At 34.7% G+C, this 17451-nt stretch overlaps 1 protein-coding gene across 1 annotated transcript in view; it reads left to right on the plus strand.

Moving 5' to 3' along the window:
• The window catches only part of GPC5 (glypican 5), a 1419588-nt gene that overhangs the window by 683722 nt on the left and 718415 nt on the right, over window positions 1-17451 (plus strand). Inside the window, exon 7 of the mRNA XM_042979061.1 lies at window positions 183-339. Coding sequence (XP_042834995.1) covers window positions 183-339 — 157 coding nt within the window. The remainder of the gene's footprint in view (window positions 1-182; window positions 340-17451) is intronic.

The following is a 17451-nucleotide window of genomic DNA, read 5'->3' on the forward strand; positions in this document are numbered from 1 at the left end:
TGCCCATTATTTATTATTATTTCAGTAGTTTTAATTTTTCTTACAGACTCAATTTGGTAAAGTATTCTCACCAAAATAGTAGAGCCCCATAAGAAAATCATTCTAATTTAGACATGTTTCTGAATCACTTCGTTAGATGACTTGAGTCTTCCATTAATAAGTGTTTTTGTATCCATATTTAGTTGTTGCAGGGTAGGTCACCCAAGCCCAACAAGTGGGAACTGCAGATGGGCAGTGGCGGTGGCATGGCTGAACAGGTCAGCGGGGAGTGTGATGATGAAGACGGTTGTGGGGGATCGGGAAGTGGAGAAGTCAAGAGGACGCTGAAAATCACGGACTGTAAGTACATGATTCTAACACCACTTCTGAAGAATTAATTTTGAAATATAATTGAAGATAATTATTATTGTGAATGTAAAGTAATAATGATAGTGAATTCAGAAGCATGCAAAAGGAATTGGAAATGAAAATGACCCCATTTTTAAGTTATTCAGGACATGTATTCTTGGGGGTTTTGTTATCTTTAACTCATGGCTTTGAATGGAAATGGCATTTTTATTTTTTCTGAGAAAGACTAGTGAATGACCAGTTCTGAGAATTAAAGGCTTTAAAGGCAGATAGTCCTCAGGGCATGAAATGACTATTAGGGTGCCTATTAAATGCATATTGGTAAATAATGTCAAACCAGGATGGGTAAACTCTACTAAATAGTCAAATTCTGCAACTTCATTATATTGTGCCATTACATAAAAGATACTTTACCAGGTTTGCATCAGAGTCGAATTGCAAAGAAATTGGTTAAATATATGGTTAGTGATAGTGGAAACTGCTCAGATTTAACTCGTAGGAATTTGTTCTCCCAAAAAAACTCTCACCGGTCATTCTCCTTGTTGCGGTTGTATGAGTTTGAAAACCGTTTCCGGTATGGCTGGACTGATCACCACGGCAAAAGATGGAGCTTCCAAATGACAACAGCCACAACAAATCACCAGATGAACTTTGTTTTCTTTTCTTCACTTTCAAAGATGAGGCATATTGGCTCTTCCTTGTTAGGTATATGCAGATGTTCAGGTGGGCAAGACAACCAAAGTTATCAACTGAGAAAGAAGGATGAAAGTTAATGTACTCAGGGCAGCTACCTTCCAGCTCTTTATTTATCTCAGGTCATACCAAAGGTGACTACTTTATAAAGTAATTTTCTGGACCTGTGCAGCCCTATCTGGAGGCTAGTCTGATAGTTTCTCTCTAAATCACAAAGGGCTGCTTTGGAACTGTTAGACATGTCCTTTCATGACTTTGGTGGGAGAAGAATTCATTTGCTTTTCACTTCTTGTAATAAATTTAGAACACTACACATGCTTCAAGCATCAATACTGCATTCTTTCTAGGCTCTTGTTTTATAAGGCAGATATATTGGTTAAAAAAATGGAAGCCACAGAGGTGCAAAATACAAAGGACAATTAATATGAAGAAACATGTTTTCTTGTTAGAAATAGAAATAAATTTAATATAGAAAGTAAATAGATGGTGCGGGGTGGGGGGGTTGCCTGGGTGACTCAGTTGGTTAAGCGACTAAATTCAGTTCAGGTCATGATCTCATGACTCATGAGTTCGAGCCCCACCTCGGGCTGTGTGCTGATAGCTCAGAGCCTGGAGCCTGCTTCGGATTCTGTGTCTCCCTCTCTGTCTCTGCCTCTACCCCGCTCATGCTTGCTCTCGCTCTCTCTCTCTTTCAAAAATAAATAAACATAAAGAAATTAAGAAAAAAGAAAGTAAATAGATGGGATTTAGTACATTGGAGCAGGAGTTGAACCAATGGCCACAAAATGTCTTGATATATTAAGGCAATTTCTTTGTGAAAATTAAATATCTTCTACTCTTGTAGGGGCAGGTTAGGATACATGTTTTTGTTATTGGTATTAATATAGTTTATCAGGCTGATTCTTCTGTTTTACTCTATATTTTGTTGGTTAGGCCAAAACAACAAGAAAAGGAGGAAGTAGAAAATGAAAATGAAAGGGTTTTCACTAGAAAAAAAATAATTTTTCTAACAGTTAAAATGTCCTCCATTGTATTTTGGAATTATGATACTTATCTATTAGGATAATATTAGTTAGTCTTTCATTTTCATTTTATCTTCAGTATTTCCATGTACCATAATTTTATTGCAATTTGACTATTAGTAGGGCTTTAAGGCATAAATATTATTATAAAGAATAGTTGAAGTTGAAACTTCATCTATAAATTATATGCATGTATGTGTGTGTGTGTGTAGAATTAGCATTTTTATAGGAATTTTTTCACTCTGGGAGTTATTTATAAGCTCAAGAACTCATTATGTATTAATAGATTACTCTCTCCCTCTCTTTTTTTTTTGTTTATTTCACAAGAGAAGTAGAGATAGTGGAGGATATTCAACCACTAATAATTTTCTCACAAACCATACTTGTCAAGGTGGCAAGAATGAATTTTTACCTCAAAACCTTGTTTTCAATTATTACTGATATGAACACGTATGGTGCAAGCAACTATCCATCAGAATTGGAGAGATTTAAGATTTAGATGGTTTTCAGCAACTCCAGGCAAACATTTTTTTTAAAATCCACATCTGCTATAAGTGGGTTGCCTATTGTGTTTCTCAGAGTTTATAGCTGTTGCCTTTCAATTTTTAATAAGTGGTTAGGAAACCACTGTGGATAGTATGCTGAAATAAATAGGGGCAGGGAAAGTAGCAATGCATAGGTCACATTTCTATTTTTATACAGCATGATCATATTTTCCTTGTGTTTGTCTCATTTGATATATTGCTAAAGCAAGTTGAGACCTAGTTTTAGATGGCTATAATGACTTAAAACTCAAGTGCTCTAGAAAGTTTGCCAGGTTTGAATTTGAATAAAGAACTTGAAATGCACCATTGTCTCTTCTTTACACGGATGTGTATTCTTTATAAAATACAACCTTACTACAATACAGTTCATTTGTCACCTCAAAAATGTCTGATTAGAAAGAGTTATACCAAAATGTATTTATGTAATTATAGCCATGTAGGATTACATGGAATAACACTAATACTGTGTTCTGCAAATTTGATTTTGCTTCATTTATGACAATTTTCAAAGCTGGTGAATATTTTACTAATTATTCCTTAACCTGATCTTCCATCTGTTCTTGTTCATGTTTATTTCAGACAAGAGAGGGTTCTACACACTTTAACGGGCAAAGTTTTACCATCAAAATATTTATATACCTTTTAGGTATCATTTTGTTTTCATCACCAATGGTATCAAATAATTTAACAACTTTTTAGCTTTCAAAACTACCTGGTGGCTATTATGAAATGATAACTGATATGTTTCTTATAAAAAGCAGCCATCTGTACTCTGCAGTGTTTACTCTTAGGAAACTGAAAATATTTTCCTATTTCAGTAAAATGATTTAAAAATTCCAATCTTATGGGAACTTACTCTGTGCTTTTTTTTAGGTATTGAATCTGGCTCATTTGTATAGGTGTGGTTATTTCACTAGTAACCTGGAAGTGTAGGGTCAAAATGGCTTTGAACCTTCATTTTGCCTCACTCGACACTTGGCACCCTTTCAAAGAGGCTGATTGATGCAGTTTCTAAACACCAGTGGGAAAAAACAAGTTCTGTTCTTTTAGCCATGCAGAGCAAACATATTGACACAATCATCAATACTTTTTCAACTACTTGACTATTCTTCTAATACCCGAAATTCTGATAGTTTCAAATGTTGAAAAACAAACCAGAATGGCACTAAAATACGAGCTGTAGCAAAACTATTCCATGTATCGTTTTGGAATCTGTAGTAGCATTGCTTGCAATTCATATGTGATATTGTAATTTAAATTTCAATTTTAAAGAAAAACACAGACTGTGTAACCTAGAACCAGATTCATTTTGATAAGGTGGTTCACAGTGATAACTCAGATGCATTGAATTTGACCCCAGTTTGATTCAGCTATAATACATTCAAGAATAGTAGGGTGATTTTCAGTTTTCAAATTGTGATAATTTCTATTGTCATATTCATCATTGTTCATACAATGTTATACAGTGTGTTTAGCAGTTTTTAGAAATAATTTTATTTTAGCTAAGCAACTGTAAATGGCAACAAAGATCGTTTGGTGTGTGTTCAGATGACTTTTTTCCTAGTGGTCATGTCTCCTTTTTCCTCAACATGTCTCTGCAGAAGGATCATCGTTATGGGTTCATAAAGACTGGTGCATTCAGAGTACCAGTGCAGCAATCTGGTCCCTCGGCTTCCTATTCAGCCACCCAAAGTCTTTCTTCAAAAGGACTGTTAGCCTTTAGGTTCTTATTTCATTAGCTGCTCTTCTTCTTCTCTTTGTTTGGGTTTTCATCATCATCCCAAATTCTAAATATTTCTAGAATTCAGGACTCAGTTCTCCAACCTTTCATCATCTCTGTTCTCAATGCTTCCCTGTTCCACAAACTGCTTACTGCGTCATAAGAACAGTGGTGATACAGTACCCAGCCCCTGATAGCACCATCTAGTTTATGAAGCATTCCCCTGTGTTTTATCTCAGGAGGTAAGTTTATGAATATCAAAGTTGTTCAATTTAATGGAGATTAAGTTGAACTTAATGTTAAGTTAATGGAGATTAACTTAATGGAAGTAGAAGGGAAATACATCAGAATATAAAGTTACTAGATATGGAAAGAAACTTTGGTTCACCTTCAATAGCCTAAAATAAATAGAACTATTGTTTATATTTGGTTTGGACTTGTCACTTAGTAACTAACCTTAGAGCAGCATCTGACAAATGCATCTACAGCATGGTACTAACAATGACCTTGGAAAAGAATAGTATATTCCATGTGCATAGTAAAATGAAGATAATAAATAATACTTTGTTAACCACCGAAGAATAGAGGTTGCTGATTTATTTAGTAATGCACGATTGTAGAGTGAGTGAAAATTCTTGGCTTCCTCAAACTTGTTTTTGCCACAAATCACCTTTATTTCAGAATCTCAGGCATAGAGGTCAAGGAGAACTCAAAAAAATTACAAGTGGCATTTTCTTTAAAAAATGCAGTCTTTATTTTTCTTTCCAGAATTACTAAAACTATGTAATTATTCATTTTGTAGAAATCATTTTATATTATCTATTGATGATTTTTTTCCAATATAAATTATGTCAAACAGATAATACAAGTATGCATTTGTTTATATTAATCATAGTTTCCTTGAAAAATAATAGTTCCAAATAAGCATATTAAAAGTATGTGTATTATTTCTAAATTAAAGTTTTGCCAAATTCAATTAAAACAAAATGTATTTAGTTTACTTTGCAAAGTGTTGATAAATGGCCCTTTAATAAATTATCCTCAATATAAGAAAGTTTACTAAAAATAACTAGCTATGTGTTTATTCAGTGATGCTAAAAATAAATCATCTTGTATAAGGTTACTTAGATTCAAATCTTTGTGACACAGAGAAAGTAATCTTGAATAATGACTATATATACTTTAATGTACATTTTATAATGCCTAATACTGAAGGATCATGATAAAGCCGAAAAGATTTTCACAAGGAAACACTTCCTGATTCTGTTCAATGTTGAAAAATATAAACAGTTTGAAACTGTCATCTACTACAGTCTTTACACTACTGGTGAATATTATACTAAAGAGAAATGAAGTACATCTCTAAGATAAATATATTTTAATTAAGATGTGATAACTATGAATATTATTCTGATTATACACTTCCATTTCGGTGTCTAAATAATTGAGACTCATCCTGGCTGCTTGCTATTTTATTAACAAGATTGTGTAGTGGTATCTGGATACCTAATTAAACATCTAAAATCATCATTCATTCTCTTGAAACATTATATATCACATTCGTGGATTTAAATAATAGAATTGTAATAAGAGGGTTTGTCCTTGAATGCCTATGGAATGATTTTCATTGCTTTGGCTTAGACACAGAACTGATGTTCAATCACTCAGGTGAAGAGGGAAGACTTATTAATTAAAGCTTACGAAGCCTCCTAGCATGCATCCCAGATCAAGCAGGTATTCTGCAGATCTCGTGACTAAATCTGTACCATGCCAGAGGACGTAAAATGAAGAAGCTATGGTCTCTCTGAACTAGCACAATGCTCAGTATGACTGTGTGACCAATAGAGGAAGTAAAAACTGAAATTTTTAAGAAACTATTATCAGATACATTTTATCATGGCTTGCCTAGAGTCATGTGACTGTCAGTGAAACCAGAAACAAATCATATTTCTACCCAGGTCTATTTTTATAGCCTTTGGTTGCAAATAAACAGAATGGTTATTGAAATTGTCTCTCAGGAGGAATTGATAAAGTGGATCATGTAGAAACAAGTCAGGTATACTTTCAGCTCCTTAATGACTTCCATATCTCTAACTAAGTACAAAGAGTATTTCATATAGGATTTTGACCAATTAAGTGCTCATCTAACTATAAATAATTAATATAAACAACAGAGCATGTGATCTGGGCCCAGAGCTTGTCAAAGTTGCTTGTGTATACAAAACACTTGGGATCCTTGTTAAAAAGCTGAGTCTGATACAGGAGGTCTGAAGGGGGGCATTGCTTGTATGCTTCTATATGATGCTCTTGCTGCTGGTCTAAGAACCATTTCTTCCATGAGGAACAAACATGTGTACCCTTGTTTATTATATCCCTTATTTATTAGTATATCTAAAGCTTTATTAAAGTAGCGTGAACTCTTAAAACACCATCTACATGTATATGTTAGCATACCAAAAGAACATCATATACACGAAGGCGTTAGGGACTATGACAATTAGACTGGGAGTGTGGCTTACCCTATATGATTTTTGGTATCAGTCTGTTTGACTGTTTTAAGCCACGGGTTTTCTTCCTAACACCAAAGGAGATCCACTTCCATCTTTTCGTGGGGTCTGAAGCCTTCAGGTAACACTTGCTTCAAGCCGCCTTCCATTTTGGAACAGTGCCTCTTGTATGTGAGCAGAAATGTCTCACTTTCATCTCTACCAGTTTGTGATGAATACTGAAGAAATAGTTTGCACAAGCTCCTGACTCATGTTAAATTCCAACAGAGATAAATCAAACTTTCATGTGAACTAAGAGGAGGGAGAGAGACTATCTAAATGGGCAATCAGAAAATACCGCATAGGGGAGACAGGGAAAGGGCCATCTGAAAAAACAAATTAATGGCGATGTTTATGAGAAAGTGGCATTTGAGAACGTGGGTGCATGACTTAGTTTCAGCTATTGACAACAGGAAGGAAGAAGATATCTTGTGAAGAGCGAGCATCGTGAACGGAGATTGGGGAGCTGTGAGGAGAGAGGGGAGGACCAACATTATTCAAATATGGCTTGAAAATGTCATAATGGGTTCCAAATTCAAGAGTGAAGAGTTTGCATTTTATTCGTTAGGCAAAGAACTATTACAAGTTTTTCCATGTGGTCGTTTTGTTTGAATGTGCAGTGTTATTTTTACTAGCAATACAGTGAACTGGTTAAAAAAACAAACGTGTAAATGAAGTATAGCTTGCACAAGTAATTTACCAATTACCTTGCACACATAATTGTGCTGTGCCTGAATTTCCTTAAGATGGGAATAATGATAGTACTTTCCAAGAACATCCTGCGAGGGTTAAATAACCTAATCCGTACATAGCATTACAGGAGTGCCCCATCCATCCCCACACTGAACCAGAAAAAGTTGTTGAGTAAGATATGTAAAAGGATTTTCCTAAATGCTTCTACCGTGAACTGGCAAGAAAGAAAGGAATATTCCATACAACCAGGTGAAGTCATAACAATAATATAGAGATAGAAACAGAGATGAATATAGATGTATAGAAATAGAGAAAAATCTATAATTACACACACATACACATGCACAGTTTAAGGAAAATGACAAAATGAATTTGTATCTACTTCTCTACCCAGTCAAATAAACAGAATATTTCCATGTCTCTGTGTGCCTCTCCCTGAACACATTTCACTCCAAGAATTTACTATGATCATAAATTATATATAAATCATTCCCTTTTCCTCTTGTTAAGAGTTTTCACCATCAATCTATGCATTTGCAAACATATATTGCTGGAGTTTGCATTCTATGTAAGTGGAATCATGTCATTTTTGTTGTTATGTGGTATGTTCCTTTCACTTAAATGTTATATTTTTGAAGTCCATCCATGATGATGGCTGTAGATGTACTCATTTATTTTACCAAGGAATAGTGTTCTCATTTATGGGCACACACACCCGCTTATTTATTCTCTTGTTTATGGATACTGGAGTTGATTTCAGTTTTTGGATATAGTGAATTATGTTGCCATAAACCATCTTGAACGTATCTCTTGATACACATGTATAAGAGCCTCTGCAGTATATACCTAAAAGTATCATGACAATATCTCAAAGCAAAGCATGCATATGTTAAGCTTTACTAGGAAATGTCAAACTGCTTTACAGGGTGATTGAGTCAAATTTATATGGTTAACAGCAATAAATAAGAGTTCATTATTATTTATTGCTCCCCATTGTTGCAAACGTTTTCCCCCATTGTCACTACTTTTGTGTATCTGTCCAAAGAATTGAAGTGGAAGAGTATTTTATTCTATATTAATTTCTGTTACCATGATAATTCATTGAATGGTGCTTTTTCATAGGTATATGAAATTCCTCATATACTTACTCATCTGAAATGTCTTATATGTCATTCTCCCTTCTCTATAGCATTACTTATTTTCTTTGACAGATGCACTCAGGATAAAAGTCAACTTCAGTGATGCAGTTATCTATTTTACTTATCATCTTCAGGAAAGTCAGGATAGATTCTTGAATATTTCTTTTTATTTAACTAGTTTTAAGATAATGAATTGGTACCCTCCCTTTCTCAGAAGGTGACCAATTCTTTTTTTTAACATCATCAAAAAATCAGGTTTTTAAATGTTTATTTTTTTATTTTGATAGAAAGAGAGAGTAGGGGAGGGGCAGAGAGAGGAATAGACAGAGAATCCCAAGCAGGCTCCACACTGTCCACACAGAGGCTGTGGGCTTAATCCCATAAACGTGGAGATCATGGCCTGAGCCAAAATCAAGTGTTGGACACTTAACCAACTGAGCCACCCAGGCACCCTAAAAGATTGTACAATTAAGGTCATCATAAAAGTAGCTTTAAGAATGTTTGTGATTCTTATCCTTATTGAAGTCCAGATTGTCCCACATGATGCAAATTGACCCTTCTCTGATTTGGCCTTTGAGTTCTTTTGACATGATCCTTAAAGTTTTCGCTAGTTTCATTGTCATATAATTTAAGAAAATATTCCAAACTGAGCTTGTTCATTATCTGTCACACACATGGAATCAGTCATTTTTACATGACCCTTGGTTTGTTTTCTTAAGAAATAGTATTCTTATGGCCACAATCTAGGCATAAGACATGGTTCTTAAAGACACAGGTGATAAAAGATAAAATAATCTCCTTATTCATTTGCTTTACTCCATTTTAGATATATCACATTATCAATGTGATTATTAATATTAATAATACTAAAACTACCCTACCAATTATGATTACTAAAGTCAGTTATATTTTGGAATATTTTATCCATATTCTAATTAAATTTTATTCACCTACTACATCTGCACACTTCATTTATTCTTTCAGTAACTATATATGCAATGCTTACTACTAGTTCTGTCAAAATGTCTTTAATACATTTCTTACGCAGGACTTATAAAGACAATATTTCATAAATTCTTACTTGGTGATAAGAGTTTGTGACCCTTTTACATGAAAGTCATTTCTGCTGGATAGAAGAGTATTGGGATTTTCTTTCCTTGCATCTCTTTAATATGCACTGATTTATGTTCTGGGAGAAAGCATTGCTGGCAAATATTGACAGTCTAATTTTCTACTGTTTATAAATAACATATTATATTTTTACTCTCTCAGTGCCCAACGTCTTGTTTTCTTTAAGGGGCAGTAATGTTACTAGAATATAGCTTATAGCTTTGTGTTGGCAGTTCTGAGTTGACGTTCTCAGTAACATAATATACCTTTTAAATAATTAATATCAAATTTTTAGCAGATTATAATGAGTTATAGTCTTTTTTAAAATATTTAAGTGTTTTTATTCATTTTTGAAAGACAGAGAGAGACAGAGCATGAGCAGGGAAGGGGCAGAGAGAGGGAGACACAGAATCCAAAGCAGGCTCCAGGCTTTGAGCTGTCAGCACAAAGCCTGACTTGGGGCTTGAATCCACGAACCGTGAGATCATGACCTGAGCAGAAGTCAGATGCTTACCTGACTGAGTCACCCAGGCGACCCAGTGAGTTATAGTTTTAAGTAATTGTTCTCTTCCCTTGTTTTGATTTGTTTTTCCTCAAGGACACCTATTATATACATTTGTTGACTTGTACTTGCTTCTTTTCAGTACATTCTTCAATACTTTTGATCTGTTGTTAAATTTATTTTTAATTTTAGATATCTACCTTTTTCCACTTTCTACTTCCCTTACGGTATTACTAGTGGTGTTTCTTTTCTCTTACGCTCCTTCAAGATTTTATTTTTAAATGTTTTTTTCTTCTCCTCTTTTTCAAAATCTCTAACCTTATTTCTGAATTTCTCTAATTCTGGTTTATGTTATTATTTGGTATCTTATTTTTCTTTTTTTAAATGTCTTTCAGGTTTTTTTTGAAAATTATATGTTAAATGTTTGGTCTGATTTCTGCACGTCATTCTGGTGCGCTTTCATTGCAAAGAGAGCAGCAAAATAATATTGTTATAATAACTTCTTATAGGATTTGATCTCAATCATTTTCTGATGCTTATTTGTATGTGAATTTAAATTTTCTCAATTTTTAGAAGGAGGCTTGGTTCAGATAGATTTTCTAAATTTACTAACTTCCCAGTCCTGTTGTTTTCACATAGTTGTAAAGTATGGTGGCTTCTTTTCTGAGATATTCTGGTTCCATCTCCTCCCCTACATTTACTCAGATCTTCTCTTTCCACTGACCTTGTCCCACTAATGCTTGATTCCACTTCCAGCAGTTTCTCTTCTTTGTGGACCCCCAAATAGTAAGAAAGACTTGGTGGATTAGTTTCGAGTCAGAGGCTCCAGCCCCTGCAGCCTTGTATCAGGGTGTTTACACTCTCCCCCTGCTAGAGTGGGAAAAACTTCTGATTCTCCGCTGTTTGCAGATTGATTTCCAGTGAATACTAGTTGGCTTTTTTGCAGTCTTTGGTTTTCAGGCTCATAACATGCTGTGTTGCTTCCCACTGCTTTCTTCGGCAGACATGCTGACGGCATTGGGTTTAGCGACTATTGCTAATATGTCTCCATGCATTTGTATTTTGAGGTTCGTGAGGATAAGTCATGAGTTGGGCTGTAAAATCATATCATGTGATTTTGATTTTACTATCTGATTGTTCTGTCTGGTTATTGTGTGGATCCTGAAGTTTCCAAAGCCTGTGCTGCAACAGTACTGCAAAGGTATCTTCCCTGAATCTCCCAGATCATTTAAAATTTTAAGGAAATGATAATGCCCTTCTTTATCTTTGGTTGTATACCTTGACATACTGTATATGCCTGCCTGTATGCATACATACAAACATACATGCATACAAACGTATGTATGTTTTTCACAACTGTGTTTCTCAAATTTATACATCATTACTAGTCTTTCTGCTAATGAAATAGACTTTATTCACTTAGGGATACAAATATACCATAATGTATTGTCTGTTGTTTTCAAATTTAATGAGTCTAAGCAATGCTACAAGCAAGCTCTTTATGCATTTGAGTATAAGTTACTTGGGGTAGTAAAATTGATCTTCAAAACCATTGTATCAATTTATGTTTACACAAAAACCAAAGAAAAACTTTTTTTTAATTTTTTGCCAAAATTACATATCCTCAGACTTTTTAATTTTGCAAACTTTTAGATATAAATGTAAAAACTATACTTAGGTGTGCCAAATAAAAATGGCACCAAACAGAATTAAACAGGAAAGGGAGACTATTTAAAACATTTGAAATAGGAGTCAAGGCTATTGCAATAAAGGAGAGAGATTGAATTCAACTCTGCTGAAACAAAAGGTGGGAGAGTTTTTAAGCACTGGGGTGAACTAGATGAAATGTACTGGAGTTGATTAGGGAAGTGGTTGGTCAATGGGATTGGACTATCAATGTTTGCTAACTGGCACTTGTCCAAGTTAGACTCCTACAGAGACCAGGGGATACGGGCTCTATCTTTTAAAAAAGTTACATTTCAAAGGGATGGCTCCCAGGTCCTTGACAAAAACAGTCCTGGGTTGTAAAACTGTTAAGAGGCCGGAGAACTTTTACATCTCCAAAGGGCAGAGGCAAGAGTTACAATAGCAAGTTTTCTAAAGTAAGGGCTCTAGGAGAGGGAGGTCAGGAACTTTGAGTCTGGAAGAAACCTGTCTCAAGTTTACATAAACTGAGGGGATCTTTTTTGGCCATGTGCATTTCACTGATTGCTGAAGTTGAGCATCACATTTTTGTTTATTGGTCATTTTGTGATTCCTTTTGCAAATTGCCTCCCTTCCCTTTTCTCATTTTATTACTAGGTTGATTTGAGGTATCTCATTACATGCCTAACTGATAATATTTTGTCAGTATATGAATTGTAAGAAATCTCTTCGCTGTTTCTAGTTGTGTATGTTTTTAAAATATATGTATGTTGCTTTATACACTTAAGGTGATCAAAGTCTAGAAGGGAGACAGATATGTAAGTAAATAAATAAACTACACCATTAAAATATTTTAAAAAATGAAACAATATGAGGCATTCATTAATATGAGAATAATAAATTTTATATTTACTTATTTAGCCAGGAATAACATCCTAAAAGTTACATCTGTACTGGTGTCCACAGGAGATCAAAAATAGTCAGATGGGGTGTGGGATAAATTCATTCCAGACACAGCATTTACAAAAGCACAAATGTTTCAGATATCAGAATGTATTCACGATGTATTTGATCTTCCTGAAACACTGTTTTTGAGGGGGGATGAGTCAAGAGTTTAGCAAAATAATTAGCGGTGTCTATAATTTAGGACAATATATAGTGCCTCTGTTAGTAGTTGGGGTTGTTTTCTATAAGAAATGACTTACTCAACTGAGAAGGACTCTGAAGGAAAATCCACATATTCAAGGCCCAATGCCCAAACAATATACCAAATTCCAGTGATGTTCAGGCAGCAGTTAGATGTAGATTGTGTAATCAATGAGCCCCAAACTAAACTTGTCAAATTTTCTCCTAAATCTGTGTTTTAATTTTCTGTATTTGGTAGACATCCTACCATTTATGATCCTATCTAGCCAGAAAGTCAGGAGTTATCCAAGGTTGCTCTGCCTCCTTCACTCCCCACATTTAGAAAGGCCCATTGTCTTTACGTGCTCAATTTCTCTGGAATACATTCTGTCTTTCCTATTCCCATTTCTGCTTTCTTAACTTAGGTCCTCACCATCTCTTGCCTGCACTGTTTGTGTAATGCCATAATGGTCTCTTTGCTTCTATTTTCCCCATCTCTGCCCTGCTGTTAATGTAGTATTTTTAAACTGACAGTCTGGTTCTTTGCTGAGATACGGTGCCCCCAGCCACCACAAAGTCATATTAGGCAGAGAATTTGTCTTCTAAGAAAGGAGGCTATTTCAGCATGGAGAGCTTATGAATAGGTGAACAATAGCTTTTAGTTATTTGTCATTTCAGACAGCCAATTTCATTTTTTTCTGAGGAAACCCTGTTGCTTTTTACCAAATTAAACACTTTCATCGTCTCTCATATCCCAGTGAAATGAGTGGTGGTGCACAATTGTTCTGTCTTTCTTAAGACACAGGCCTCAAAAATGTAAAAAGATTGTTATAGCTGCCATGCTGGTTATTTACCTGTTGTGTCTCAGCTCTAGGACGTCCTTCTAAAAATTGTTCTGTGATTATGCAAACTACATTTTCTAAACTCTCAACCAAATTCCCAAATTACATGAGGTCTATATATTATGTTTCCCAAATTATCTTGCCAGCCAGTGTCCTGTTGCTTTTCTGCCAGTGAGAGATACTAAAAGGAGATCATAAGAAGGGAGAAGGGGTAAAATACTTCCTTCCTGTTTCCAATTCTTGTCAGGATTATATCCACAGAAGAGTATCATTCCCTTGCCTCCAGACACATTTAACACTTATGGTGGCAGCTGTCTTGTAGCCCTTGGAGGAACCTGTGTCACCTCCCTTCAACTGCACTGAGAGTCTGATACCAGCATTGTGGTACCCACAGAGGTCTGAACATGATTCGGTAACGGCTACACCCTCATTGTCCATTCTGAGAAGTAAACTCCTGTCTTTCTTTTTCTTAATTGTTTAATGTTTTTATTTATTTTAGAGAGAGAAAGGGAGCTAATAGGGGAGGAGCAGAGAGAGAGAGGGAGAGAGAAGGAATCCCAAGCAAACTTCACACTGTCAGCACAGAGCCCGATGCTTGGCTCAAATCCACAAACAACAAGATCCTGACCTGAGTCAAAAACTAGTCACTTAACCCACAGAGCCACCCAGGCACCCTTAAACTCCTCTCTCAAGTTTCTCTGTTCTGGATATCCTATCTCTTTCTTTCCCTCAACCCTAAAAGTGGGAGCTACTCCTTATAGTAATTACTATGTATGGTCTTCAACATCTTTCTATTCCACTAATCTTTAAATATATAATATAATATATATGTGATATAGAAATATATATATAAATTTTTGTAATATATATACACATATATAGTACATATATATTTATATTTATATACTTATATTTATATAAATATATATACACGTATATAATACATATATACTTATATATATACATATATATTTATATTTTTATATATATGTACATATATACATATATATATAAATTTCTTGTAATATCTCTAAAATATCTAGCTGGCTGGCATAATTCCTTGTTTGTTTTTTGAACCAGACCCTGAATGATACAGCTGGTATTCATTGTATAAAGTTAGAATAAGAATAATATAATTATTATCTGAGAACCAAAAAGACCTTCCTATAGTTTTCAAAGGGATAAAACCATCACAATGTACTGTGCTGGCTAACACCTGTTTTACATTTCCTCCCAAATTCTAGAGGAAAATAATCAGGTAGGAAATGAAAAGAAATAATCCATGCTTGGACATGTTGAGGAGAAAATAAGAGGAAATAGATGTCTTCTGGGTGACAAATACCCTGGGGGAATCAGCCCTGAAACCCCGAAGCCTTTGTTTTAAGGTGGCAGTGTGCCTGATCACCCTGAGTTGATTTGAAGCTCTGAGTGTCAGTGAAACCACTATGTGAAACTGTCTTTGAGGACAGTTCTAAGGAACTTCCACGGAACTCATTGTTCAGGGCTGGGAAAGGTTGACGCTGGGCAGTTAAAACATACATACACACATAATAACTAGCAAACGGGACTGGCAGTTCCAAGGTACCAAATTTTGTTGGTTCTTGAAAACAAATTCTAAGTCTCTTTCTTTTACTATTATTAGTTGCAGGGCTTCCGAGATTTGGAATAGTTGAATTAACTCTCTAAGATACAGTCAAACACTTCTTCAACACCCTGTATATTTACCAGATATATATTTCTGAAGTAGGATTCCATTCCTGCACCCAGCACCAAAACTTTTATTAGTTCCTGTGGCCCACCCAATAATATAGTTTTATATATGAGTTACATTAACTATAATAGGTTGTAAGATCTTGAGGGTAAGTTAGGCAGCACCCATTAAAAGGTGCTCTTTACAGGCATCTTTCCACACATCACAGCACTCTTTTTGATCATGGAGTATGCAATTTCCATCAGAATGATCCCTGTGCTTGTTTAAAATGCAGATTGTAGAATTCCACCCCAGAATATTGAAGCAACATTTCCATGGTAGAACCCAGAAATTTATATTTAGCGAGCATAATAAATAATAATTATTCCCAATAAAGCTTGAGAACAACTGCCTCACAGTCCTTACAACAATGCCTCCAAACATAACGACATTTAATGAATGTGCTCTGAATTGCATGAATGGGTATGAGTATAAGCTATGTGTCTCTGAGACACATCTTAATTAACATTAAAACTTGGGTTTTTTAATGACTTGAAAATATTGACATTAATTTTAGTCAAGAATATTAACTGGAAACCAAAATGAATATAAATATGTTCACACTTAAAAGCCCATAGCTGTTAAATATAGAATGCATTTGATCAGCATAGTTTTCTTCCACAGCTATCAGTATTTGTGAATTATATGAATAACTTTCATATCTTCGCACAGTAGAGACCTGACATAGGAATTTTTGCGTTAGGTTAATATGGTATTTGGAGTGAAAATTAATAAGTCAAAGGTAATTATTTGAGTGCTAATTGTTAAATTGGATTGCAAAGCACTGAACTTAAGAGTGTAATTTTCTAGATTAATGTGTAATGTCTCAATTTTGGAAGATATATTAACAGTTTGTATTGCTTGGGGGTATTTTTTGGTCTATTATGGTTGGCCTCCTCTAATTTCAAAATATAAATAACTACACTTATTTATTAAATAGTATACATAATTATTTCCAGCCCTTGGTATATTTTTGCAAAATAATATAGATTTTGTATCATAGCATTTCTCAGGGAAATTATTATTAGTGTTACCTTTATGATACAACTACATTTGGTGGAATCTTATTTATTTATTTTTCCTGAAATTTAAATTACATTATTGAGCTTAAAGGGGAATAGCATAACACTAATTTAATACAAATTTTAAACTCCAAATTAAATTTGAGTCACTAATTGCTTTTTCTTTATACTCCCAACCCATAAAACCAGTCTTTTCTTTGATATTAACCCCTTACCTCTCAATCCATCTATCCACTCATTTATTCACTGAACAAATACTTACTTGGTACTTATTCTGTACTAGTCAGTGTGCAAATTTCTGCCTCTGGGGAATACAGATCAGTAATCAGGAAATTACAGTGCAGTAGGAAGAACTTTATTTGTGGGAAAACAGATCTTATAGGAACATAAAGGAAAGCTATCTTACACTGTCTTAGGGATCATGGTAAGTTTTCTCAAAGGAATTGAAATATAATCTGCTGCTGGAGAAACAGTTATTAATAGGCTTATAAATAGCCAGGAGGATAATCACTACAGGATGAGGAAGCAAGAGCAGAAACCTGATAACTCAAAAAAGCTGAGCATCATTAGAAAACTGCATGGAATCCCAGAATGTTGTAATATACGATGTAGCCTAGGGATTGGCATAAACTAACTGATGAATCACTTACCCATAACATGCTACACCAAAAATTAGTTCACTGATCAATTTGTACTCTGGCAAGAGCTCTGTAATTGCAGGGTTAAAAATACATCTGGAGAGAGTTGGTA

Source organism: Panthera tigris, chromosome A1, assembly GCF_018350195.1.
Source record: "Panthera tigris isolate Pti1 chromosome A1, P.tigris_Pti1_mat1.1, whole genome shotgun sequence".
Lineage (NCBI taxonomy): Eukaryota > Metazoa > Chordata > Mammalia > Carnivora > Felidae > Panthera > Panthera tigris.